At 41.2% G+C, this 27,562-nt stretch overlaps 1 protein-coding gene across 2 annotated transcripts in view; it reads left to right on the plus strand.

Annotated features, from left to right (window-relative positions):
• ELMO1 (engulfment and cell motility 1) overlaps positions 1-27,562 on the plus strand; it is a 568,923-nt gene that overhangs the window by 398,566 nt on the left and 142,795 nt on the right. For both annotated transcript variants that reach the window (XM_068972512.1, XM_068972513.1), the window contains one exon: positions 5,592-5,728. In XM_068972512.1, the coding sequence (XP_068828613.1) occupies positions 5,592-5,728 (137 nt within the window). The remainder of the gene's footprint in view (positions 1-5,591; positions 5,729-27,562) is intronic.

The raw sequence follows: 27,562 nt of genomic DNA on the forward strand, positions 1-27,562 counted from the left end.
AAGATTTTGTGCAGAGGTATAAATAGACATTTGCATCTGTGAATTCATCAATATATTTCCCAGACTGACCCTAGAGCCAAATAGTTCTAGTTTCCATGCTGTGGCTACCTAGTAAGATTTTGCAGCCATTCTGACAGTTTTCACGGCACTCTTGTGTTTATGATTTATCCCCTTCTTCCTGTAGCTCAGAATTTTAAAACAAAATGCCCTTTGTGTTAGGCCAGTGCTTATCTCTCTTTCAAAAGTGCGCCATTTCCAAAGACTGGTTTAGTTGAAATGGCTCATTATTTCATGGTAAAAATACTCAGAATTTGCCTCGTGCCACCAAAATATGTCCCTTTAGTCACTCGCAAGTGAGTTCACAGTCTGAGTATAACAAGGGTCATCGAAACAGAGCTTTTCAGCATCTCAAACATTACATTTGTCTGAGAAAATTCCCATGAAAGAGCAGAAATTATATGCATTTTCCTGTGTCATCTTGTCATTCTATCTTTAGTCGTGTAATTTTCTTATGTAATGGTCTGCATTCGGTGATATTAATAGATTGAAAGGGGCTGAAAACAACTAACACTTTTCTTATGAAAGAAAGATTGAATACTAGCTTATCAAACATTTCTAAGCCTATCAAATGCCACTCTGATGCCCTAATACCTTACTGAAATGTGTAGCCACCCTGTCATTCCAGGAAATAATAATTTAGGACATAAAGTTCAATGCAGGTGTAATCTCCAAGTTCTATAATTACTAATGGACATTAGGGACTTCAAAATACATTATGGTGTGTGTGTGTATACGTGTGTGTAGTCTTATAACCTTAGATTTGGCAGGAACCTTACCAGGTGGTCTCATTTACAGGTAAGAAACTTGGAGCCCTGGAGCTGAGATGACCTTCTCAAGGTCACAGGGCAGCATTAGAACCCTTTCTTTGTATTCACTTTTCATTGTTTACTTGCTACCCTACAAAAGCCATTGTTCTTTGAGGCTCCAATGACCATACCTGCCTCACCTTACAGTATCCAACGGAAAATAGGAACAAATCTACTTTGAAAGGCAAAAATGCTACATAAGTGTATAGCATTCTTATTTTTCATTTTAGAAACAAAAGTGTGTGGATTACAGAAGCTTTCTAAGCTTCCTATTTAAAAGTGAATTAAATGTCAGCAAATTAATAAGCACTCATTTACTCCCAGCCCTGAAAATACCTTCATATTCCAGACTTAAAAGAACAGTAAGTTGATCCTTTTTTTTAATAAAAGAGAATCTCATTGTGTTAAAAATAGTGTGCTTAAAAACAACTTGGTTTTTAACAAAGTCTATTTTTGTCTCATTTAAAATTACTCTTTAAATTCCATTTATAAAGTCATTGCCTACAAATTCAACATTTCTTTTTCTTTAAAAAGTGTTTCTGTTTTCCTTAAAAAACCGTAATAAACCTTCCCTTCCCTATTTTTATCTGTGTGTGTGTTTGTTTGTTTAAATCTCCAGATTGAGGACCCTGTTCATGAGAATCAGGCTACCTCTGTGAGCTGATGCAAGTTTAGTTTATCACCAGGACAGCCTGGGCTGAAGCCCACTTGCTATAGGATGAAGAGCAGCATAATTTTGTTGGCCTATAGTTGCGTTGAGCTTACTTCCTGCAGTCATGTTCCCTTTTGATCCCCATTGCCCCCTGATGAAGTTTGTTCTATTGTTGCCCCCAGTTTACAGATGAGAACACTCAGGCAATGACAGATGAAATGTGTTGCCCAGCTGACTCAGCAGAAAGTGATAGAACCAGAATTTGAACCCCAGCAGCCTGACTCCCAGCATCGTTGCCTGCTTTCTGCCATCACGAACTCTTGGACAAGCCATTTTGCCTTTCTCACTGCTCTTACCTGAAAAATGAAAGAGGAAAATAGGTCAGATAATCTGGACCAATCCTTCCTGCTCAATCATCCTCAATCCTGAATATCTGCAATTTGAATATTTTTGAGGAAAAAAATATCACTTTTTGCTTGCCTTCAGTGTAGGAACACCTTTGAATTATAAATCCCAAAATACATCAGTCTTCTCATTGTTTCTTTGGTAACATGTGAGGGAGCAAATTGTTTTTGATTTGTTGTATGCCCATTTCTCATCACAAGGGATGAGTCCCAAGGTTCTTGAATGGCAAAGCCGTTCTCTTATGGAGGTTGAAAACAATGGCTCTGGTGTAGAATGCTGGATGTACAACAGTGATGGGCTGTCACCACAACAATGTAAGGGCAATGATGATGGACTTTGGAGCCAAGTCAACTGAGTTTGAGTTTGCCACTTGAAAGCTGGGTGACTGTGGACAACTTTCATAACCCTTCTAACACTGTTTCTAATTTAAATAAAAAGAAATTGATGTTATTTTCCTAGAGGAAAATAGGGCCTGAAATGTGGCTAATGACAGTGGTATGGCTGTTGTTGGTACTGTCACATGGCCAGGTATTATCCATCAACAGGTGCTGGCTGTGTACTTGCTGTGAGCCTCACTGGGCTGTGCATCAAGATCATGGTTTCTGTTGAAGGAAGAATCCAAGGAGATCTAGGAGAGTAGGTGGAGAAATTAACTTTCAAAGCATCAATCACACGGAAATGCCCTGTGCTCTTGGTGTCAACTAAGGCAGGAAGCTGCTGCTGGGTCAACAAAAACTGTAGGTTTCCAATGCTCATTTGGGGCCGCCTGCCTTAGTTGACATGATGGAAGGCTTAATTTCTGCAAATTTCACCTTTCTCATATATAAAATCAGAGAAGGCAATGGCACCCCACTCCAGTACTCTTGCCTGGAAAATCCCATGGATGGAAGAGCCTGGTGGGCTGCAGTCCATGGGGTCGCTGGGAGTAGGACATGACTGAGCGACTTCACTTTCACTTTTCACTTTCATGCATTGGCGAAGGAAATGGCAACCCACTCCAGTGTTCTTGCCTGGAGAATCCCAGGGACGGGGGAGCCTGGTGGGCTGCCGTCTATGGGGCCGCACAGAGTCGGACACGACTGAAGTGACTTAGCAGCAGCAGCATATATAAAATGAGGATAAGCATCATGCCTACCTCCTGGGTTGTTATGAAGATAAGACCCCTTGAGCCCTTGTGAGTTACACACAATCTCCTACCACCTGATCCCTAATATTAAGGATGTTGTTTTCATCCCTCTTCACCCAAGCAAGAGCAGGGCTCTTTGTTCTCAGTTTTTTCTGGCTTGCACAGCACCAGTAGTCCCATAAAACTTTAATTAAGGCATAAAGTACACATATAATCACACCAGTCCTGAAAAAGGTACTGTGATAATGTGATTAATAAGTTTTTGTATGGTGATAGCGCTTTAAAGTGCTGCTGTAGACCTGTAAATTTTACTGGCTTCAGTGCTTATGAAAGTAAGAGTGACAGCTCATTGCCCAGGGCAGCAAACACACAACCCTCCTGCGTTTACTTTTCAAGTTCCCTAAATAGCTTTGTATATCAGGTCAGGACTTCACTTTCTTCAATTTTGCCATCTCTACGACTATCATGGGCTTCCCTGGTGGCTCAGATGGTGAAGAATCTGCCTGCAAGGCAGGAGACCTGGGTTTGATCCCTGGGTCAGGAAGATCTGGAGAAGGGTTGGTTGGTTACCCATTCCAATATTCTTGTCTGGAGAATTCCATGGACAGAGGAACCTGATGGGCTACAGTCCATGGGGTCACAAAAAGTCAGACATGATTGTGACTAACAGTCAGCCAGTCACCACTAACATGAGCTGGGGTTCTTTCCTCTAATTTCATATGTTCTTTCCTCTAATTTCTGAGATGTAATAACAGGCTTGACTAAGAATTGAGGGCCATCAGAGAACATCCCATGTTCCTAGAAATGATCTGCTGGTACAACCTTCATTGTCATCACCACCGCTTTTTTCCATATTTATGTCTCTTTGTATCTTTTTAAAGCACTTTCCCATGAATGGGGAAAGCAGTGGAGATTTCATTCCCACTTCTTAGTTTCAAAAATCAAGAGTCATAAAGGTGAAGTGAGCTCCTTATTGTCATGGATGGACTTGAACCCAAATCTTTTGCCCTCAGACCCAAACTTTTTTAGTGTGACTGCTGGCTGCTGCTAGCCTATGCCCCTGCCTTCTCAGGAAGAGAGCAGCATTTACTACATATTCTAAAGGATGAAGACAAAAGAGGTTTGTGTATAGGTGTGCCCCTACCAGAGCGGAGCATGTCCCCGTGGGTTTGATCAGGGCTCACTCACCAGGAGCTTTCCCCAGGGGATTCTCTCTAAATAATGTCTGTGTTCAACTACATGAAGGGCACCCTGACCTTCCCGAAGTGCTGTAAACCTTACTCCTGCCCCACCCCTCCTGCCCCACCCCTCCTGCCCTCCTGGGCTTCCAGGGCTTGAAATTTAACCATTTGGGGCCTTGAGATCTAACTGGCCTTTAAATAGAGTTCAATTAAAATAGAAATTCTTTCACTGTATGACACGACTGAGCGACTTCACTTTCACTTTTCACTTTCATGCATTGGAGAAGGAAATGGCAACCCACTCCAGTGTTCTTGCCTGGAGAATCCCAGAGATGGGGAAGCCTGGTGGGCTGCCATCTATGGTGTTGCACAGAGTCGGACACGACTGAAGCGACTTAGCAGCAGCAGCAACAGCCTATATTAAAAGAAAAAAAAAATGTAGAATCCTGTTTTGGCCCTGGGGAATCAGGGATAGGGGAGTCACAAAGCATACTTCCTTGGGCTCCAGTAGCCTTATTCATATGACATGAACAGTCAGAGGTATTCTAAAGAGCAAATGAATGTATGTAAAAGGACTGTAAACATGTAAACTTGACAAAGAGCTGAGGAGAAGGGAAGGGCTGGTGTGCTGGTCTGGGAAAAGGAGACAGGTGGCCACACCTAGAATTCAGAGCATTGGGTCTGACCACGACAAAGGAAGCTTTGTAATGAGGTGGTTTGAAGGCAGTCTTACTGACTTCACAGTTTGGTCCAGAACTGAACCTTCAAAGACACTTGGGCTGCTTTGACCCCCAGCCATCTGTATCTGGGAATGTCAAACAAATGGTTAATGGTATCAGATGCTTAATGATCTCAGATGTCCCCTGCTTACTCCCATAAGAGGGAAAAGAGCCCCCTGGAGAAATAATTCAAGGATGCTATTTTCAAAGTTGCAATTAATTGTGTATTCAGGAAAGCTCATCTTCTGCCAGTTATTCCATTGAAAAATGGGAAATTACGGGTGATGGAGGCGCTGTGACTGACAGGGCAGTTTGAATGATCTTTATAAGATCAATAAGGCAGATGCAGAGCCCATATTCAACACCAGCCATCCTGGACCAAAGCCATAATGATCATGACATGGGAAGAGTTATGAGCTAGCTTCCTTCAGTCAACATATGTGCGTAAGGGTAGGTCTGACCATCTGACCTTAAACTTGGAGGTTTCATGGGGACTAGCCTCTGGTTGCCTTTTCTAAGTGCCTTTTTTCCACGGTGGCTTGAGGCGAATGTGCCTCCCATTGTCTCCCTTTGGGGGATGTGGCCGTGTCTTTTCATTTTCCTTCTCAACTTCCTCCCTTCTTTCCCTCCTCTTTCCTCCAGCTAGTGAGACCTGCAACGATTTCCACCCGATGTTCTTCACCCATGACAGATCCTTTGAGGAGTTTTTCTGCATCTGTATCCAGCTCCTGAACAAGACATGGAAGGAAATGAGGGCGACTTCTGAAGACTTCAACAAGGTAAGAGGAAGAGGCTCCTCCCCACCCTTAGCATGGTCTCTTTGTGGCTCGTGAAAGGAGAATGAGGATGGCTATGAGTTTAGGTGGCTTTGAGGATGGAAAAAGGAAGGCATACCTGTACAGACAGGAGCCTGTGTGCCAGTGATGTTCTTATCTCTCTAGGGATAAGCTTGGAACAGTTTGTTCCTTTTGGCTCACTAAGCAGAAGCCACAGGCAGAGACTCTTTCTTGAGAAATATTGATAAGGTGAACTTTGCCTTTAATGGCGTTGAGCTGGGATGCCTTGTTAGTACAAGGTCTAGTTGGGGGATATCCCTCCCTTTCACCTGTGCGGGTGACTGCTATGGAGAGAATGAGAAGAGGAAGGCTGCTGTGGTCACTTGGTGTCTCTCTGGGTTATGGATGGGTTGAAATAACTGCCCTTTTCTCTGTCACAAAGAGTTTTTATTAAAATGCAAGACCTCTTTGAGGGAGTTGAGGAAGTTAAAATGGAACATTTCTTGGTTTACAGAAAGCATTTGGTTTTTGTGGAGAGTGTGAATCTCACATTTCCACTTGTGAGTGAATGTTGGGTGGAGAGAAGAGTGTTGATCAACTTAAAGAAAGGGGATACATCTTGTGCACTTTTCAAGATAAACAAAATCTTAAACCTTAGATCAAAGCCTTGTTAGCAATCATAACGTGGCTACTAACAGCTGGTGGTTGGGGCAGGTGTGCATAGGACTTCAATAATTCTGATTTGCTAATGTATATGGCTCTGGGTTTGATAAGCCCCCATCACCCATGTTCCCTGGCCTGGTACTGGGAACAGAACTGTTTCTGAGTCTTAAGTGTCTGGTCTCAGAGTCATCCTGCAGGGCCTTCATGAGCTTATGCTTGGGGTATAACATAATATCTGAATTCTGGTGTCACTTGATATTCTCATGGTCTTTGCCTCCCAGTCCCCTTTTCTCAGAACTTATGTCTATCTGGTCCTTCTTTTCCACCATATTTCAGGTTCATGGCATCTTGAACCAATATTGGCTAAAAAGAAAGAAAACCAGGGAAAGGACACTTTTCCCAAGGCTTCCCCAAGGTTAGAACCTGTCTCTATCAGCATAATGATCTTACCTGCACTTGTAACAGAGAATGAACACCATTCCATCTCAGTCATTCTGGGCCACCTATTCAGTTCCTTTCTTTTTTATTTTTGTGAATCTGTTATATGTTTTTGATTTGTGGTTACCCTGGTTTTCAAGAAAGCTTACCCATAACTCTATCTGCTTGCTTTAGACTGATAGTCAGGTAAGGTCAAACGCATTCTAAAAGGTGGACCTTTTTTACCCTCCCCCACATTTTGTGATTTTGATGTCCTGTTTTATATCTTCATGTTTACCCTATTGCAGTTCATCGTAGTTATAACCACTTCTAAGAAATGTTTTAATTGTTGTTTAACCTGTGTACTGGTTTGTTTAAGTGATCGTCAATCCTTTTGTATATTCGCTTGGGCCATCTATTGAAGTCCTTGAAATTGGCCCCAGAGACTCCCCTCTGTGGAAAACACTAGTCTATAGACTGTGTGCTAGAGCTGCAAGTGTCTGAGCAACTGTGTCCAAAGACAGACATGATTTGGGATGGGAAGTGAGAAAGAAGAAGCCCATTAATTCCCTTATGATTATAACTGCCGCCTCCTAAGTGTACTCTACTTGATTATGAGGGACTTTGCAAATCAGGTGCAAATTATCCCTAGGAGAGAGGGAAGAAGGGGCACGGAGACCTTTGTTCAATCAAACCAAACCAAGTGGAGAGTTAAATCAGTGGGCTCTGAGAGTTCTCGAGTGCTGTAGCCACTGAAGGTCAATGCAGCTCTTCCCGCGCTGCACTGTTTCTGAAAGTCACTCATTCCTCAGCTCTTGTGTCCTGGAGACACCTATTCCTCAGGAGAAGATGTCACTGGCTCCCATGTGTTCTGGTACCAGGTATCCATCTGCTTTCTGAGGGGGGTTCATCTAGCCTTCTTCCCCAGAATTTTAGATATCTGCATTTTTTGTGAAAGTTAAAATCTAATATCATTGCTATTGATGTGTGCACAGATGAGGTGTATAGAAAATATTATCAAATTCCTGCAAAGGAATGGCTCAAGGGAATGAGTACTTAGACTTAAGTACTTAATTACTGTAGAACTAATAAGTTTAGGACATGAAGTCAAGAATGCATCAGTAACAAAGGAAATCAGAGGCCTCAGTCTGGAGGTGCTGAGCAGGGCTGGAGGGAGGAGGTGAGCCTGGCTCTCAGATGCATTTTGTTCATTGCAGCTGTGTGCTCGGGTGGGTGAAGATGATTTTCTCCTTGCGTAGGGTGAGGTCCTGGTAGGTGACAGTAAGGGCCCCAAAGGGTCATGTGAAAATCTGTTTAATTAACTTATATGGTTGCAGAAACATTATTCAGCAAGATCTAAGAGCCAGGTTCAAATACAGTTTCCTATTGTAGCCTTAGTGTCATCTTTTTTGCACTGGACAATCATAAACTATGGAGAAGAAAATGGCAACCCACTTCAGTATTCTTGCCTGGGAAATCCCATGGACAGAGGAGCCTGGCAGGCTACAGCCCATGGGGACGCAAAAGAGTCAGACACGATTGAGCGGCTAAGCAACAAATCATAAACTAATTCTGACATTACACATCTGCTGCCAAGTAGAGGTGGTTATTTATGGTTGTGGGTAGGCAACTGGAGGCCTGAGAGGCAGAGAGCCCCACTCCACATGCCCACTGGTCAAGAATGGATATCAGTGGAGGATCAGGGATGGGTGTGACAAGGCATTTAAATTTTCTACATCAAATGTTTGCTGTGTTTGCTTTTTTCTTTTAAATACTGTGCATGTCTTACTTTTGTAACCAGAAAAGTGTATCAATCATATACTTTTAATCACATGTATATTAGTTTTTTAATACTTTTGTAACATATTGCCACAATTGTAGTGGCATAAACAATACAAATTGTTTATCTTACAGCTCCATAGTTCAGAAGCCAAAAACAGGTCTCCCAGGGCTAAAATAAGATGTCAGCAGAACCATGTTTCTTTTGGGAGGTTCTTGGGGAGAATTCATATCCTTGCCTTTTCCAGGCTATGGAAAGCACCTGCATTCCTTGGCTCATGGCCCTCTTTGTCCGTCTTTGAAACCAGCGATTGCAAGTTCAGTCCTTTCTACCACATTTCTCTTCACTATGATCCCTCTTATGCCTCCATCTTTCACTTGTAAGGACCCCTGTGATTACACTGGACCACCTGGGTAATCCAGAGTAATCGTTCCTATTTTAAGGTCAGCTGACTAGCAACCTCAATTTCATCTGCAATCTAAATTCCCTTTGCTGTAAAAGGAAATACATTCACAGAGTATGGGGATTAGATTATGCACATCGACACAGGGCCATTATTCTGCTTACCATAATGTGCACTTAAGTTGTAAATATAATAGATTTGTATCTGTGAGTATCAGTTTAAATCAATGAAACATGAAAAGATGAGCTTTTCTGGTGTTTATTTTTCTGGTAGACTAGCATAATACCAGTTGCAGAGTTCTGCTAGTGGTTCTCAAAGGCAGGTATAATTATGTCCTTTCTCTTTTATCTCTCTTTCTTGTTGCTGGCCTTAACAAAAACAAGAGAAAAGGGCCGGGGGGGTGAGGGGAGTGGTGGGGAAGGACTCTGAGTGAGAGCCTTTACTTAAATGTGAAGAATGTCTTCTCTGATTTTTTTCCTGCTGCCTATCAGCCACTGTTCGCTTTACCAGATAATAATTTGGAAAAGAGAAATGCTGAAATTGTAATCAGTTCACTTTTCTTCTTGTTATTAATTTGGTAGCAGAAGAGACTGAGTTTAGGAACAAATGTGGGTTTGGTGTTACTGGTAGATTTAATGTTTTTCTTGTTTCCTAAGATTATACAAATGGAAATTCAGAAGTATTTTAAGAGTCTAACGGAAGACACAGTTTCTTTGAACTTTCTTGGACATCTTCTCAAGCTTTTGCCTGTTTGAATGAAAACATGGGTGGTGAATTTAATCATTGACCTGAGATACAGTGTTCTCTAAGAAAGGCTTAACTATTTGCCTCCTTTGGTTTATTAGTGGAGAAGCAGTATTTCTCAATCTAAAATTTTGATTTTTCTTCCCAATAAACAATACAAGATTCCAGCAGACCCAGGAATCTCTTCTACAACCCACTTTGTTGAGGACACTCGTTGGTAGATACCTAATGCTTGGAAGTTAACACTGCTGCTGAAAGTGTTTGGAAAAGCAGCTGTCTCCAGACCTGGGAAGCAGCAGAAGCAATGTTTTTGTGTTGTTGTTTTTTTTTTAAATTTATTCAAGAGAAGTAGAATTAGAGAGTGATTACAATATTTATGCTTTGAAAGTACTTTCAGTTTCTCGATATAGCAGTCTCTGCAGAGTAATCCATTGATTCAGGCCATTGAGTTTGTATTCTGTGTTTTTGCCTTTTATCACCAATATTTCAGAGCATGCATCACTCATTGTCATGGGCATTAGAGAAGAGCTAAAGCACAGCTGGATCCCCCGAAATGCAAGTGGCCCCATAGTCATTTCACTGAAGCCTTTACTTTTGAGTTGGGGGTTAGGAAGGAGGATGCAAGTGACTTGGATATTTCAGGTACGGGAATCTCATTTCAAGCTTTTGTGTCGGACTGCTCCACTTGAAAAATTTGAACAAGGATGTGTATACATCAAACTCAGTATCTATGAATAACAGCATTTCTCAGCCTGCCTGTACATTAGAATCACCTAGGGGGCTTTTGAAAGCTCTGTTATCCCGGTGTCCAGCTGTACCACATGACAATTTAAATTCTTGGGGGTGGAGCCAGCACTATTAAAGATTTTCATTAAGGTAGATTTGATCACTAAAGGTAAATCATGTCCATAGAGTTACCATCAGTTGACACATGTAACACATTTCACCAACTCATGACTTGTGCTGAAGTGGTGTGTCTGTCAGTCTACAAGGCCCAGGGTCCAATCCTGACTCTGTTACTCAGGAGCTCTATGCCTGAAAATTGGAGGAAAAAAAAAGTGGATACCAGAATTCCATCACTTTCTCTTATAGTGGTGTGATCTCAAGGTGAAGTCATAAATGTAAAAAGACTTTGAGGAAGTAAAATATCATATGCAGTTGTAAATGTTCTTTTTGTATGTAATAAGATAAATACTGTCTCTGAAATACAAGTAAATTGCTTTTTCACAAGAAGACATTTTTTTAGCCATTATGTTTAAAAAAAGAGGAGGGAGGGGGAAGAAAGCAAAGTGAAGCTGTCTATGTAGCCCCAGTTAACTTCTGAACTGAATTAAACAACTCATCTAACTTTGGTGGAAACAAGGTTGAAGCTGAAAATTTGGCGGTGTTTTTCTCCAAACGTCTTTATCAGGTACCTTGGTTTTCCCCATGACAAGCCATGAGTAGCAGCCTAAAAATCAACGGGTACAGTTTTCATGTACTTAATGTCTGGTGAGAGTTAAGGCCTCTCCAGCAATTACCTTGTTGTCCAGACTTCTCCCCAGGGTGGCTGAGCCTACTAGATACCATCAAAATATTTGCTCACAGCATTAGTGTTACTTCACATGCTGTCAAAATGGGCATTAAAAACCAAAATCAAATGACTTTGCCATGCCTTCAAATTACCAAAACTGAAGAAACTAATGATTTGAAAAATGCAGTCACTCTAGAGTGAAAGCACTGTTTTAAAATGCTACCCAACAGCGTAATAAGCAAAGCACACATGATAGAGTGTATGCTGTCAGGCTCACAGATGAGAAATCGTCCCTTTAAAGAGGAGAGGCTGTGCACGGGGAGAACCCAGGCCCATCACACAAAGCTGCAGCTGCCTCTGGCGCAGCTACCAGCTTCTTCCAAGTCAGTGGGTGAAAATGCAGTGGGGAGGATTGGAGAACAAGACACAAGACAGCGGACACATCCTGAGAAGTCCCTTGGAAGGTTATCCATGGAAAATAACCACTATCTAGGTCCATAGTCACATCTGATGGGTTATGATGTGGTATAGAAAAGGGATTGTTTGAAAGCTCAAAGGCGGTGACCGCATAAATGAAAAAGGGAAATATGTTTTCTCCCCAAACCGCTTCCAGCTTACTGACTTTCTATGCATGCTTTTCAGGGGGCAATTAGCTATTCAGAAGTCCCCTTCCTAGGCCAGCTCAACTTCGTCATGGTGCAGACAGCGCTCTGTTGGTTAGCTGAGCTGGCCTAGGGAATGAAAGGTGGTCTGTAACTCTCACCATGAATAAACATGAATCTCCTCATTTGCATGAGGCAGGTGACTGTAAAATATCTTGGAGCAAGTTGTGAAAGGAGGCTTTGTGCATCTGTGCCCAGGGGAAGCTGGGGGGAACTCAGCGTTGTTTATCTTCATTAGAATTCCAACTAGTGCTGCCGTTATTGATCTGAACCCAGGCCTGGTGTGGTTAATAAAGTAGGTGTATGTTTTAATTGAAACATGAATATTTAAGTAGAGGAGAAGTCTTTTAAAGGGCCCTCATTTCCTATGGGATTATCCATTTTTCAGCTGTCTAGGCCATTTACAATTATTTATTCCAAAGGCTTCTCCTGTTTCACACAGGTCTTTAGGTTTGGCAGGAAGAAAATCAAATCTCTAGAAGCAAATGTATTACATGAACAGGTTTATTTTTTCCTTTGATGTTTCCCATTGCATAGGTAGCAAATGGTTTGTGTGTGTGTGTGCGTATGTTTGTGTTTCAGTGTGTTTAAGGTATCCACTTAAGGTGGTATTACCCTTTTTCATGTAATTTGTCACTTTCTGTTGGACAGTAATCATGGCATGTCCTCATCAGTATCAATTATGCTGTTGAGAGACAGTGAAAAGACCAAGAAAGATCAACTGTACTAATTTATTGTTTTCAAGAGGTAGATCTCAGTGTGTACACTTTCTAAGCAGAAATGTATTAATTATAGGTAACATCGTCCTTACTAAGATGGGAAGATTGCTGCAGTGTGAAGCAGTATTTCTCCAATTTTGCATCACAACCCCATTAAGGAGCTTTCAGACATATTTTTCAAACCTAATCACCCTCCTCCTGAAATTTCAATTATGCAGATATATTGTTATTTGTTTATATATGTATATCTGTACTTTCCATGTTAAAAGACTAAGAATTTTTGCTCCTCCAAGAACTAATTTTCACCTCCCCAGGGGGAGAGCAACAGAAGAGCCTGCAGGCAGTCCCAGCATGGCTTCTCACCTGAAATGTAACCTTGAACATGTCCTTTAGCCACCAAGTCCCTTCTCATCTGTAAGCTGAGTAGCGGTAATAATAATAATAACAATGATATTTCCCTGAATCACAGAATTAGACCTTCAGTGAGGTTTGTAAATTGCCCCATACATATGGGAGGTGCTGATCTCAAGGGACAAACAGTAATTTGCATTTGGATTGTGCAGTATAATTGAGCAGCTCTGATTTCCCAGGGTGGTGGTGGTGGTAGTTTAGTCACTAAGTCATGTCTGACTCTTGCAACCCTGTGGACTGTAGCCCACCAGTCTCCTTTGTCCATGGGATTTCCCAGGCAAGAATACTGGAGTGGGTTGCCGTTTCCTCCTCCATTGGTTTAGCCGCAAAGGGGGATTTTGACCACAGTGGGGCACATTTCTTAGTGAGGAGGAAGTCCTCTTGTGCAGTTTGTGGTTATGAGGGATGCTCTCCCCAGCCTGCCCACAGATGTACCACAGGTGATGCAGGAGCATAGCAGAATCTCAGAGATGGACACACTGGTCCTTCAAGAGCCCAGGTCCCCTACTGTCAGCTGGCTAACCTTGTGCAAGGGCTTCAGCCCTGTCAGCTTCAGATTCCTCATCTGTGAGGGAACAGCAGGAGCAGTACCACAGCTACCTGGGCTCTGAGCCCTGGGCCCTGTCAGGCACAAAACTGCTTGGCTCAGTCTGGCCTGGCGCAAGCACCAGGTGACACAGGATTCTAAATTCCTCTGAAAAAGAAAACGAAAACTCATGGCAAAGCTGACGACGGAATGATTTCAGGCTTCTCCCTGTGATTTAAGTGACTAGCGTAATAGAATGTCCATCTTAGTGGTCCCAGCTGCACAAGGTCCGTGCAACTTTTATGAGAAAGCAGGGGTGACTGTAAAGTGGCTCATTTGCAGGGACCATCCTGAGGTTGTGTCACTAACAGCCTGAGTGTATGTCCTTTTGAAGGGGTTGTATACAAGGATCCTGAATCATCCAGAAAGAATTAGATTTTGTTGACTCTTTCCTTGTAATTTTCACAAGAAATGGTTAAACTGTTTACAATTTGTTTAAAAGCTGTCTGATAGGCTTAGTTGGTTAGAAACACAGCTAACGTGTTTTGCTCTCTTGACATTTTCTAAAACCGAAACATTTAAAAAATAATCTTTGCTGTGTTTGAGTCTCATGAATAATTTGGGGAAAAGCTTGACAATAGTAAATATACATCTTGAAGTTTCCTTTATGTGCGCAAGGCTTTTCTCATTTCCAAAGTCTTCATAGACTCGGTGCATCTTTCTCTGAATGTGCTATTGTTGATTAGTCACTACGTTATGTCCAGCTCTTTTGCAACCACATATTCTGTAGCCCACCAGGTTCCTCTGACCATGGGATTTCCCAGGCAAGAATATTGCAGTGGGTTGCTGTTTCCTTCCCAAGGCGATCTTCCTGACCCAAGGATCAAACCTGTGTGTCCTGCACTGGCAGGTGGATTGTATGCTAAATTAAGATCTGCCAATTATGAGAAGCAAAGAACTGATAGGTTCTTCTACTGGACAGTGGTGAGACATACCAGTTCCTTTAAAAGTATATATATATATATTTTACTGAATTACAATTGGCATACAATATCACATTAGTTTCAGGGATACAACATAGTGATTAAATTTTCTATATGTTCTGAAATGACCATGACAACAAGTCTAGTACCATATGTCACCATACAGAATTAAAACAATATTATTGACTATATTCTCTATGTGATACATTATACCACCATGTATATGTCTCTTGGTTCAACTGCAGACCTTTCCTGAACATGAAAATGATGACAACTCTTTAAGTTAACTGTTCTCTATAACTCTATTCAATGACTTTGGAAGCTTCTTTTCCCTTTTATTAACTACACTTTGGGACACTGTTGAGTTGCTAACTGGTTCCTATGACCTGAATTCCATATTCTATGGTGGATCATGTGAGGGATTTGATAATGGCACAGAAACCATTTTATTAGTATACATCCAATTAAAAGGAAATTACCTGTATTTTAAGCTAGGCATAATGAGATTTAGGCATTCTAAAGTAAAGGGCAGATAGGAAACAGGGACGGATAGCTACGAAGAGTACCATTTGATGGGAATCTCTCAAAAAATGCCAAGTCCTTCTTGATTTAAAAGAAAATATTTATCTTGTATTTGCAAAGTCAGTCATGTCCGACTCTTTGCGACCCCATGAATTGCAGCATGCCAGGCCTCCCTGTCCATCACCAACTCCCGGAGTTCACTCAGACTCACGTCCATCGAGTCAGTGATGCCATCCAGCCATCTCATCCTCGGTCGTCCCCTTCTCCTCCTGCCCCCAATCCCTCCCAGCATCAGAGTCTTTTCCAATGAGTCAACTCTTCGCATGAGGTGGCCAAAGTACTGGAGTTTCAGCTTTAGCATCATTCCTTCCAAAGAAATCCCAGGGCTGATCTCCTTTAGAATGGACTGGTTGGATCTCCTTGCAGTCCAAGGGCCTCTCAAGAGTCTTCTCCAACACCACAGTAAATTATGTTAAAAGGGAGTTGAGAACACACGCCTCAGAGACCCGTGTATCATAAGGTGGAACAGGAGTACGTAAGGCACTCCTTGCCACCTGAGGGGGCTAGATGTTGGGTAGTGGCAGGGGATAGAGGGCAAAGAGGGGCCCTAGATAAAATGAGATTAGGAGTCAGAATGAGACAGAAGTGTCAGAAGCCAGTTGCAAAGACTCCAATACAAGAGGTAGGAGAAGTTAGAAGATCCCAAGTGAGATTTCCACATGCCTGCTGTGAAAATACTAGATCGTGGAGGTCAGGAGTAAAAATATATATTTAATTATTTAAATGCACATAGTTTAACTGCTCATTTATACTACTCTGTGCCTGTGTAGGTTTCTCAAAGTCATGCTTTTACATCTGAGCAGCCATGAATGATGAGTCAAGACTCTCTGCCTTCACTTTCCTAAATAGGAGCTAAAGCAGTTACCTGCATGGCATGACACCAGAGGCTGGCCTGCTCACTCCATCTCCAAGCACAGACATAAGCTACTGGGTCTAACAGGTCAAAACCAGAAGCTAAGATTGAGAGGCAAAAAAGAGGGTACCCAGTAAGGCTCAATTTTATCACAGTCTCTCTAGCTATTTGTTACAGAGAGAAAAATCAATGTGGAAATTTGAATGAGAGATGAGAATTCCAAACTGCTAGTTTCTTCTTTTCCTCTCCTCCCTCTCCCCTTTCTTTTGCTTTTTCTATGTATTTTCCTTGAAGTTCTGGTAAAATTAAAAATGACAGTGAGTGCTTAGTGAAGTACATGGGAGGAAGTCGTTTAGGTGGGTAGTCAATTCGGATATCATTCCTACACCCAGTCAACGCTCTCCCTAAGGAAAGTTCTCAAGCCACTGTGGCTTTTGGCAACAACTCATGCAGATCCTCTTCAAGTGCTCCCCTTGCTCTGTCCTTGTGAATACCCATATCTAAAACTCACCACAAGGAACTGCAGTTGTCTAACTGTGAGGTTTCTAGTGAGTAGAGCCTTACTTTTCCTGTATTATTGGTATCTACTCAATATCTGGGATATAGAAGCTATTCAATGTTACTCTCCCACAACCATCATATACACAGCATGGCCGCATTAGTAGTCCACTTTTGATTCAGTTCAGTTCAGTCGCCCAGTCATGTCCAACTCTTTGCGACCCCATGAATCTCACCACTCCAGGCCTCCCTGTCCATCACCAACTCCCGGAGTTCACTCAGACTCACGTCCATCGAGTCAGTGATGCCATCCAGCCATCTCATCCTCGGTCGTCCCCTTCTCCTCCTGCCCCCAATCCTTCCCAGCATCAAAGTCTTCTCCAATGAGTCAACTCTTTGCATGAGGTGGCCAAAGTACTGGAGTTTCAGCTTTAGCATCATTCCTTCCAAAGAAATCCCTGGGTTGATCTCCTTCAGAATGGACTGGTTGGATCTCCTTGCAGTCCAAGGGACTCTCAAGAGTCTTCTCCAACACCACAATTCAAAAGCATCAATTCTTTGGTGCTCAGCCTTCTTCACAGTCCAACTCTCACATCCATACATGACCACTGGAGAAACCATAGCCTTGACTAGATGGATCTTAGTCGGCAAAGTAATGTCTCTGTTTTGAATATGCTATCTAGGTTGGTCATAACTTTTCTTCCAAGGAGTAAGCGTCTTTTAATTTCATGGCTGCAGTCACCATCTGCAGTGATTTTGGAGCCCCCAAAATAAAGTCTGACACTGTTTCCACTGTTTCCCTATCTATTTCCCATGAAGTGATGGGACCAGATGCCATGATCTTCGTTTTCTGAATGTTGAGCTTTAAGCCAACTTTTTCACTCTCCTCTTTCACTTTCATCAAGAGGCTTTTTAGTTCCTCTTCACTTTCTGCCATAAGGGTGGTGTCATCTGCATATCTGAGGTTATTGATATTTCTCCCGGCAATCTTGATTCCAGCTTGTGTTTCTTCCAGTCCAGCGTTTCTCATGATGTACTCTGCATAGAAGTTAAATAAGCAGGGTGACAATATACAGCCTTGATATACTCCTTTTCCTGTTTGAAACCAGTCTGTTGTTCCATGTCCAGTTCTAACTGTTGCTTCCTGGCCTGCATACAGATTTCTCAAGAGGCAGATCAGGTGGTCTGGTATTCCCATCTCTTTAGTGTTAATATCCAAACTGCACTTTAAATAAATGCTGCCCATCCTTTCAACAAATATTATTGTGTGTTGGCAACACAGTGGGCACTGTCCCAGGCACTAAGAATACAGAGAAGGACTAGACTGATTGTTCCTGCCCTCGTGGAGCTGGCAGTCTAATGTGTTTCTATTTGGAAATTTATGGACTAGTCCCTTTTTCTGAAACCACCAGTCAGTGACCAGAGTCAATACAACCACTGTTGGGTCCTCTGCCTTCTCATCATTGCCTTGGTTCTGATACTCCTCTCCAAATCTGGTACAAGTGATTTGCTTGGGCCAGTGAGATGTTCATGGATGGGAAGTGAGCCAAGGCCTGACTATGGCTTCTGTGGTTGGGTTGGGCTCTTGCACTCTACCTTCATCGTGAAATAAAGTCTATAACCTGGGCAGCCACCAATCCTTCATTGTAGTTCCCAAATGAGGCATATAGACTGCAGTTTCCTTACCTATCCCATGAAATTACAGCTTGCTGAACACTGTCACCTCAGCTGACCTATAGACCTGTGAACAGAAGAACTTCTTAGCTGTTGGGATTATTTGTTACACAGCACTCTTAATAGCTGACTAAGAAACCAACTATTTCAGTAATTTTTCTCCTTGCGTTAAAACCTTCCCACTTTCCAAATGTCCTCCAACATAGATCTGTATCATTCTTGATTTTAATCCATCTATAGCTGTCCATTGCCTGACTTATATAGTTTCCTAACCTTAGCAAGATATTAACATTTCTCTTTTGTTAGCCTAAAATACTTTCCCTGCTTCATCCCCATATCTTCACCTGTACCTATCTGAAGCTCTGCATATTCTGAACTGCCCACCATTCCTTGCACGTGCCATCATACTTTCCTAGCTGAGGTGTTTGCTCATCATCCTTCCCTCTGCCAGAAATACCTTCCGCCATCTGCCTGTTGAAATTCTACTTCAGGATTTTGCACAAGCGCCACCTCAGGAAGATGGTTACTGTCTCCTCTTCATTCAGATTGAAATTCTGCACCTCTGCCCCCTCTGCCCCCATGACATGGAATTCAAAATTTCTTTTGGAAAATATCTTTGAGCTAAGAGTAGTATATTTACAAATCTGCCTTTCTAAGTTAAATTTGTCATTGGAAACAAAAACTATAGTTTTAAATCTTAATATCTTCCTGATATTTTTAAAGTAGTCTCGTCCCATTTTTTGGATGGTTGAAGACTGAATGAATAAATGGCCAGAAATGTTTAATTTACTCATTATTTATAATGACCTACGCAGCCAATAAACTGAATTAATTTATATCATTTGTGTGGGATGGTCACTGTTGTTCAATTACTAGAGACAACAATTACTAAGAATTCTGCAGTTCTACAGAATAAGGAATTTTCTTGTCCCGGATTCCAGTAGATCTTGAAAAACCCTTCTAGATCCTTCTTTCTGAATCTCCTCTTCAGATGTCAGAACTTTGAGGGAGTTACAACTGATTTTGCCATTCATGTTTTAAGAAAAATGAATATTATTTTTCCAAATCTGTAACTTAAAATAAGATGAAGAGAAAGCTTCAAAAATATTGAAGAGTTGCAAAATAAGCTAAATTTCTTTTTTCCAGGGAGAGTTGTTGGACCCCCCTCCCCCACCCTGGTTTAAAACAAAAACAAAAACAAAACAAAAAATTGTTTCACCTTATTTCTTATATCCACTATTGGATTTGCTTAACCCACATGCCCTGGCCGTTTGAGGAGTATTCTGTTTCCCCCTAGTCTTGTTTCTTCTCCAGGCCACAGGGGAAAATAATACCAATAATGCCCTTTATCTTTTCACAAGATGGCCAGTGTGGAAGACAGACAAGCCTTTCAGCAGTTCATCCCACTTAGATGACTACTCTCTACCCAAGCACTCCCAAGAAACCTGTACCTGTCTTGCATGTCAGATAGTAAATGTGAGGACATCATACAGTTTATAAAAATTATCTTTTGTATTTTACCTTTGCCTCCCAAATTTCTCTTAAATTAGAAAAAAAGTTGCATTCCCTAAGAGCTTCATAAGAGTAGGAAGATTTGATTCTTGCCACACTTATTGTGTGTTTAAAGTGCAGTCAAGTCCCTAGAACTCTTCTGGTCCTGATTTCCTTATTTCTCTTTCACATACCCGTTTGTGTGGCTTGGCTGGAATCGAGGTGTATGGCATATGGCTTTTTGCCGCTTGAGCTGCCACAGAAGTAAATGTCATTGGCATATAATGCCAGATTTCCATTTTTTGAATCACAGAGCATGGGATTCTGTCCGAAAGCTCCCAGGCCACTGTGTGTTCTTGAAGCAAAAGCAGAAAAGGATAAGAACCATGTCTCAGAGATGCTCTGCTTATTAAAATGTGTCTATTGTGATAAGAAATATATATAAAATGGAGATGCTGTTGCCCTCAAATGTGTTAGAAAAAGATATCTGGCTTGTTTATCGGGCACTGAGTAACTCTGGATATTTGTTCCAAGCCTCTACTAAGCAGATATCAGTTAGAAATGTAGAGATGGTTTTAGACAGATAAAATTCACTCGTGCATGTACCAGAAAACATGAGACTGTGAATAAAAGATATTGATGGTTTTTTGACGCAGTTCACTAAAATTTTGTATTCATTAAACTTTCATGTTATAGAATACTTCAGGACAGACTTGGCTGATAAAAGACCCTAGAAGCTGCTGCAGATACGGCCTCAACCTTGACTTCCCACCCCTACCCCTCACTGCACTCACCTCCCCACTCCCAACCCCCTCCCACTGCTGAGGAACCAAGAGGAGGGTTTGGAAATTCACAAAGAAAGAAGAAATGTAGTCAGTAAGTTCAGTAAGTCAAGAGCAGCATTGACCCAGAACCTAAGGAGTGGGATTCAAACTCTAGCGCCATTATTTCCTTGCTGGGTGATCTTGGGTGGATCAATTAATTACCTTGCCTTGTTTCTCAATCTCTTATCTGTGAAATAATACAGATATTTTACGTAATATAACAACTTGATATAGTTATATTGTATTGAATATGTAGTTAAATGAGCCAAGATGAGCCTGATCATATGAAATGGCAGATATTTGACCATTTCTGAATTACAAAATTGAACATTCTTTATGGTTCATCCTAATCTATATATAAAGCACTTGGGCCATTTCCATAAGGATTACACGTTGCTCCAGATGAGATGTGGGCGGCGTGGATTCTAGTCCAGTTCTGCGTTTAGTGCTTGACCCTGGATGGTTCTCCTACACCTGCACTAATCACCCGTCTCCTGTCTAGACAGAGGTGGCCCCTGAGGCAGCTTCCTCCTTCTGGGCTTTGAATTCCCTCCCTTGTCATCTGCACCAGTGTCCCTTCTAATCTTCCCGTCATCAGTATCATCCTCTTGCATGCTGTCCTCTCACCATGATAAAAAGGTACTCACATCTGTTGCATTTTACAAAAATAAGTAACTCCTTGATCCTCTATCCACTTCAAGCCAGGTTTCCTCATATAGTTCCATCTATGTACCATTTCTTTTTTCTTCTTCCTATTAATTCATTAATCCACTGCAACTTGTCTTCTGCCCTCACTAAAAATATAATTCAGCAAAAGGAGAGAAGTAGAACTCTAAAATACACAAATTATATTGTCAATACTTGAAACCTCTTTAGCCACAAAAGCCTCCAGTTTTGACAAAGTCAAGAATTACCTCTGATGGACATTTTAAAATCCTCTCTCGTATTTGCCTTCTTTGAAGCACATGACCCTGTTAGTCGCTCTTTTCTTAAAAACTATCTTACTGTGGCTTTGGATATGAACACATGCACAAGGTATATACGCAATACACTGTATATATTAAATGAAGTAAAATAATTATCATTGTTCCAGTTACAAGTGATATTTTAGGCAAAAAAATTTAAAGGCAGCTAAAAATATAACACCTTGAGAAGAGAAATATGACTCTCTAAAATGCACTAATACACATTTTGAATACTTGAAAACCTCTTTAGCCATAAAAGACAGGATTTCTTAGAGGCAAGTGGAGATTGAGAAGAATTGTTGAGTTCTAATTTAAGACTGGAAAGAAGTCACATTGTTAAGAATCTCTGCTCTGATGAAAAAAGACATCAAAAAATGTATAAAAATAAATCTTTTATCCCTTTCTCCTTTATACTTATTGACATTCTCTCTCCTCCTCCCTCTTCAGTTCCTTCTCTTCACCTAAAAATCTCTCCTTTCCTTCAAGATTCCTCTTTCAGGTTCTTTACAGGCTCTTTTGTCCCCTCTCTGCCAAATTTCCCAGGAGAGATCACCATCTCCTTGCCCACATCCTCCACTTGCTGTGGTTTGACATTCAAGTCCACCTACTGAAGTTGCTTTATTTAGGTCGGCAGTCACCCCTGAGTGTCAAGTCTGACGACCTGTTTCCATATGTTCATCCTGTTCCATGACCCTAGAGCTTTGGCTTGTGTCCCCACCTGTGCCTCCTGGGATCATCTCCATCGCTTGACTCGCAAAGCACTGCCACCACTGCTCAACTCTTAAGGTTAGGCATTCCCCTATGCCTTTTTCTTGTCCCACAGCCTCTCATCTTCAATCATCCATCAACTCTAGGAGTGGCCCCTCGTCTCTTAGTCTTGGAACCTTACAGTGGTCCCTGGCTTTCTTCACCTCTTCTCCTACCCAGTCCCCAGATCCTGTGGGTCCAGGAGTGTATGAGTAAGGGTCATCTGGCTTTTACCACTTTTAACCTGCTTCCTGCCACCATTATCTCTTGTGGAGCCTGTTTGTCTTTTAACGTTCTCCCTGAATTTGCACTCGGCCCACCTATAATTTCTCTTTCCCTAGCTGCCAGAAATACCTTTTTAGAACACAGTTCTTCTAATAACATATTTGCACTCAGAAACATTTGGTTTCCTCTTCTTATAGCATGATGACAGAATATTTTATTGTAAGTCAGTTTTCCAAATGAAATGTCTATTGCACCCTGCAACTCACCCCCTACTAACCTGTAATTCATCATATTGATGGCTCCTCCAATGTGCCTGGAATGTCCAGGTCTCTACCCATGTTCCCTCAACAAGGAAGACCCATCACTCTTTCTATTGAAAGTCTGCCCATCCTTCAGAACTCAGCCCATGAGTTCTGGAGAGTCCTTCCAAGGAGGTAGAATTAATTTTTTTCTTTTAGGTGCACTTTATTTTTTCCTTTTCTTGTAGCACTTCACATCCTTGGCCATACATTGAGTTCGAAAACTTCTTTTAGTCGATTATCTTGCTTCAAGTTGGTCCCTAGCCACTTTTTGTCCCACCTAATGCCTCCCTACAGCAATACAGAAGAACCCTAAAAAGACCCATGAAAACCATGGTCTTAGTTTATAGTCACACGTACTTTCTCCTTCTTCACTCTACTCCAGAGAATAAGGAAAAATTCTGTATTGCCTTTCTATCCCAAAGTGCCTACGAAAAATTATACAGGTACTCAACAAATATTGAAATGAAATTGAAACTGTTAGACACTCAGTCATGTCTGACTCTTTGCAACCCCATGGACTGTAACCTACCAGGCTCCTCTGTCCATGGGATTCTCCAGGCAAGATTACTGGAGTGGGTGGCCTATCCCTTCTCCAGGAGATCTTCCTGACCCAGAGATCAAGCCTGCATCTCCTGCATTGCAGGTAGATTCTTTACCATCTGAGCCACCAGGGAATTAAATGGATTGAATTTTTTATCTAGCCACAAATGGGAAAAAAGAAACTGATAATGTTTCTGTTTTTTAATAAGCTAGAAAGCTCACCCTACAACAAACCTGGCAAATTATGGAATAAAGTCAATCTTAAGTGAAGGGTATTACTGCGTAGCTAAGATGAGCAGGAGAAGGAAGATACCACAGAGTGATGATTTCTCTTTGGACCAGGAAGAAAATTCAGGCACTTCTAGGAGAGAAAGGAAAGAAATTATGTGTACATGTGTGTGTGTACACCTTAAAAACAGCTTTGCATTTGGTTTTGATGGTATTTAGTGCTTGACAAAAATCAGTTGATTATTTTGTGCTGGTGTGTGCTCCTGTTCAGAGATCAGGGCATGAGATGTTACAAACACAGGCCATAGCAGAGCCTGGGAGACCTAGTCCCCAGTTGTTTGTGAGGCTGATTACCTCCTTTCCTCTCCTCCCTTGTTTATATCAGTTGGAAAACCCGGAGCTCCCTCTGCAAAAAGGAAAGAAGGAATTGGCATCCACAATGACATTAGAGGGCTGCTTGCTACCATTTTGCTGGCATAAATCTTGACATTTCAGCAGAATTTTAAGAAACAAGTTGGGACAAATTTCCTATTGGGAAATCTACCAATAATTGATAAACTAATTTATAAAGTCATGCACTACAATACAGGTGTTTAGAATCATGGACATTCCAGGGAAAAAATGAAAACATATAGATGCTCATTTCATTGTTATTTACAGCAGCAAGAAAATGGAAATTAACTCAATAATTCAGCAATGAGAACACGATAAATTAATTTATGGCCACATTTATTTATGTGTCAAATTTTTTTAGTCATTTAAAAATTATATTTGTGAAAACATTTTAAAATATTACATTAAATGTAGTGGGGGGAGCAGGATGCAACACTATATCTTAACGAAGTAAAAATGTAAACTAAGAAGTTTTCAACATGAAATTTGAATGATTTTAACAATGGTTTCTTCTTCATGGTGTGATTAATAGTAATTTTTTCTGTTTTACTAAGTTTATAATGTTAAGCATGTTCTCTACTGAGCATGAATGTTCTTACAGTCATATTATTATAAACCACTTTAAAGTATGAGAATACAGAACTGTCATCAAGCTCCAGTTGTGATCTGCTAAGTGGTGCTGGTCTAGGGGGAATTCTCTGACCACAACAGCCCACATTATCAATTCAGGCTAAGTTCGTTTATTCTTCCTTAAAATAAAGCATGTATTTGAGCCATCTGTGCCAGCTGAGCCTGCGCCCGTCATCTTCAGCCTGAAGTTGATTGGTACTAAGATCAAAACCCTCTGAGGCTCCATTCGAGGAAGACTCATTAACTGCAAAAAAGTTCTAAGCAAATGTGACATCCTTGAGAAAGTGAGCGAGTTCACAGAGGGAGGGTCCCAGCACCTCGGCTGCTTGTAAAATGGGTTCCTGGAGGGGAGGTGTCTAACTTCTTTTCTATCTCTCTGAGGCCCCTCGGGATGCAGAAGTAGGAGGAGAAAGGAATGGGAGAAAACATGAGATGAGTCACTGAGATGTTTTCAAAGATATCCTCATCTCATAACTTTATCCTTGAGGTTGGGTAGAATAACAGAGAAGTACTCAGAAGGGTTTTATCACTTCCCTAAGTGTAAAGGTTTGCAAAAAGATTTTATATTTTTGGCTAAGATATCAGAGACATGTAGAGACGGTGTTCCTAGTGTTGTGTGAATAAATCAGACTCTAAGGAGTTCACAGAATTGGTCATAGCCCTGGAAAGAGATAATTACAAAATAGCATGACATATGCAACAGCAAAAACCTATATAAATTGTATGGAAATAATTCAAAGGAGGAATTATATGGGAGAGGCATTCTATTGGGAGGGTTTTAATGTATGACTAGACACCAGGTAAGCAGAACAGAATTGGCGGGGAAAAGAAATGAAATAGAATGAATACATGAAGAGAAAACTTAATGAACAGAGCTCTGTTGTTTTTAAGATATTAAAGCTGTATTCTTCAGTATCCAAGACTTGAAAAAAACAACCTTAAAGAAACGTGTGAAAGCACATTATAAGTACTTCCTAAATATTAGTTGAATGAATGGCGGCCCGATTCCTTAATTACAAACTGGAGTTCTTTGGTGAAAGATATTTTTTCAGCGTGTGAACAGAAAAACGAAGATGTCTGACACACAATAGATTGCCCCAAAATGTAAACAAGAGCACTTATTCATAGTTGAACATATGTCATTGTTTGAAATATCTGCTTCACAATTCTTTTGCTTGTCACTGCATTAAGAGTATTACAGTCAATGCATTTTGGAAATCATGTTTCATATTTGCTGTGGAATGACTTGGAGGGAGAGCATTTTTGCATCTAAATGGATGGGTTATTGCCCTTTGGGGCCTATTTTTATTTATATTATCAAATTAACTCCTTCCTGCAATTACTGACTTAAAAAATGAAGGCAAGTACTGAGCAATAAAACAAAATTATACTTTGGACTGAATTTAATTGCTGCACAAATTAGGTTGCAAAGCTCATTCTTCCTGAGAGTTGGGAATAACCTGTTAATATCATTTGCCTAGGGGTCATGGTTCACATTTCATAGCTTTCTTTAATTGGAAGTAGAATAGAGAACAGTTGGCAAGTAATCTGGCTCTTACAAACTGATAATATTGAAGGGCTGTATTTCAGAACGAGTCTGTCCTTATAGTGGTGATGCCAGTTTGCCATGAGTGGTCACAACACTCAGAGTTGGTTTTCCTAGGGAGTTGTTGGGTTGTTTTGGTATTGAAATGGTGGGTGCATGGTTGTAATGTGTCTGGCTTCTGAACACAGTCTTTATTAAGGGACAAAGGCAAAATAATTGAGTTTAAATAGGGCTCAGAGTAGAATTTCATACGTTGAATCCCTTTGGTCCTTTGGGTGTCCTCCCCTTGTGGTTTCTTATGTGGTTCTGTAAGACCTCTTGGACCTTAATTCAAGCCCTTAAACTCCTTTTGCTTTGCAGCATCCCCTTCCACATCTTAGAACCTGACGTCCCAGAAACTGATGTCTGTACGCCTTCCTCTTCCTCCCTCCTTGCCTAAATAAACCACATCTACTTATCTTCTTAATCTTCTTGGTTTTCCTCTTGCTCAGCAAACCCTCCTACTTTTCACTTCATGTTATGTTGCAGTGTAATGCCTGTTATAACTAGAGACCAGGACACATAATTTATCTGTGAATCTGTGAGCAGGAAGAGCAGAGAGAATGAGGGCATCCAATGTTAACCATTTGACAAAACAATAGATATAATATCTGCTGACTGAAATGAAATTGGTCCTTTTACTGAATATCAGAAGCTAATTTTATTCTCAAAAGATAGAATTATTTGCTTGTGAAATTCTATGTTTTCTCAGAATTGGGAGAGATTTGCTTATGCATTAAATCTAAAAATCAAGAAGAATGTGATGACAGCCCAGAAGCATCCCTTTTCCAAGTGGTGAAGAAGCTGTTTCCCATTTTGTATCATCTAGAGCATATCCTACCATTGGCCCAGCAGCTTTCTGCCACCATATTGGCAGTGGACATGCTTGGCAAGGCTGAGCTGAGAATTTTGGCATTTTCATTTTCCCTTTGGCATGATTTTTCATCAGCCTGCCATTCTGGAATGCACTTTCATAGTATATTTGAAAAATTTGAGCTGGCAAGTCCATACACTTTCAGAATTCACCACTATTCCTTTAAAGACAGACAAAATTATAAGAGCTGCATGATGTTAGGCCTTACTCTTCTGGCCCCGTTACAGGCTCAGCTGGTAACGAATCCGCCTGCAGTGCAGGAGACCCCAGTTCAATTCCTGGGTCAAGAAGATCCATTGGAGAAGGGATAGGCTGCCTACTCCGGTATGCATGGGCTTCCCTGGTGGCTCAGCTGGTAAAGAATCCACCTGCAATGTGGGAGAGCTAGGTTTGGTCCCTGGTTTGGGAAGATCCCCTGGAGAAGGGAAAGGCTACCCACTTCAGTATTCTGGCCTGGCAAATTCCATGGACTGTATAGTTCATGGGGTCACGAAGAGTTGGACACAACTGAGCAACTTCCACTTTCAAACTTTTCAAAAAAAAAAAAAACAAACCTTCTGCTCCCCATGTTCTTCTCAGGTCAGATGATTTCATTTGGTTAAGTC

The sequence above is a fragment of the Capricornis sumatraensis genome, chromosome 5 (genome assembly GCF_032405125.1).
Source record: "Capricornis sumatraensis isolate serow.1 chromosome 5, serow.2, whole genome shotgun sequence".
In the NCBI taxonomy this organism is placed as follows: domain Eukaryota; kingdom Metazoa; phylum Chordata; class Mammalia; order Artiodactyla; family Bovidae; genus Capricornis; species Capricornis sumatraensis.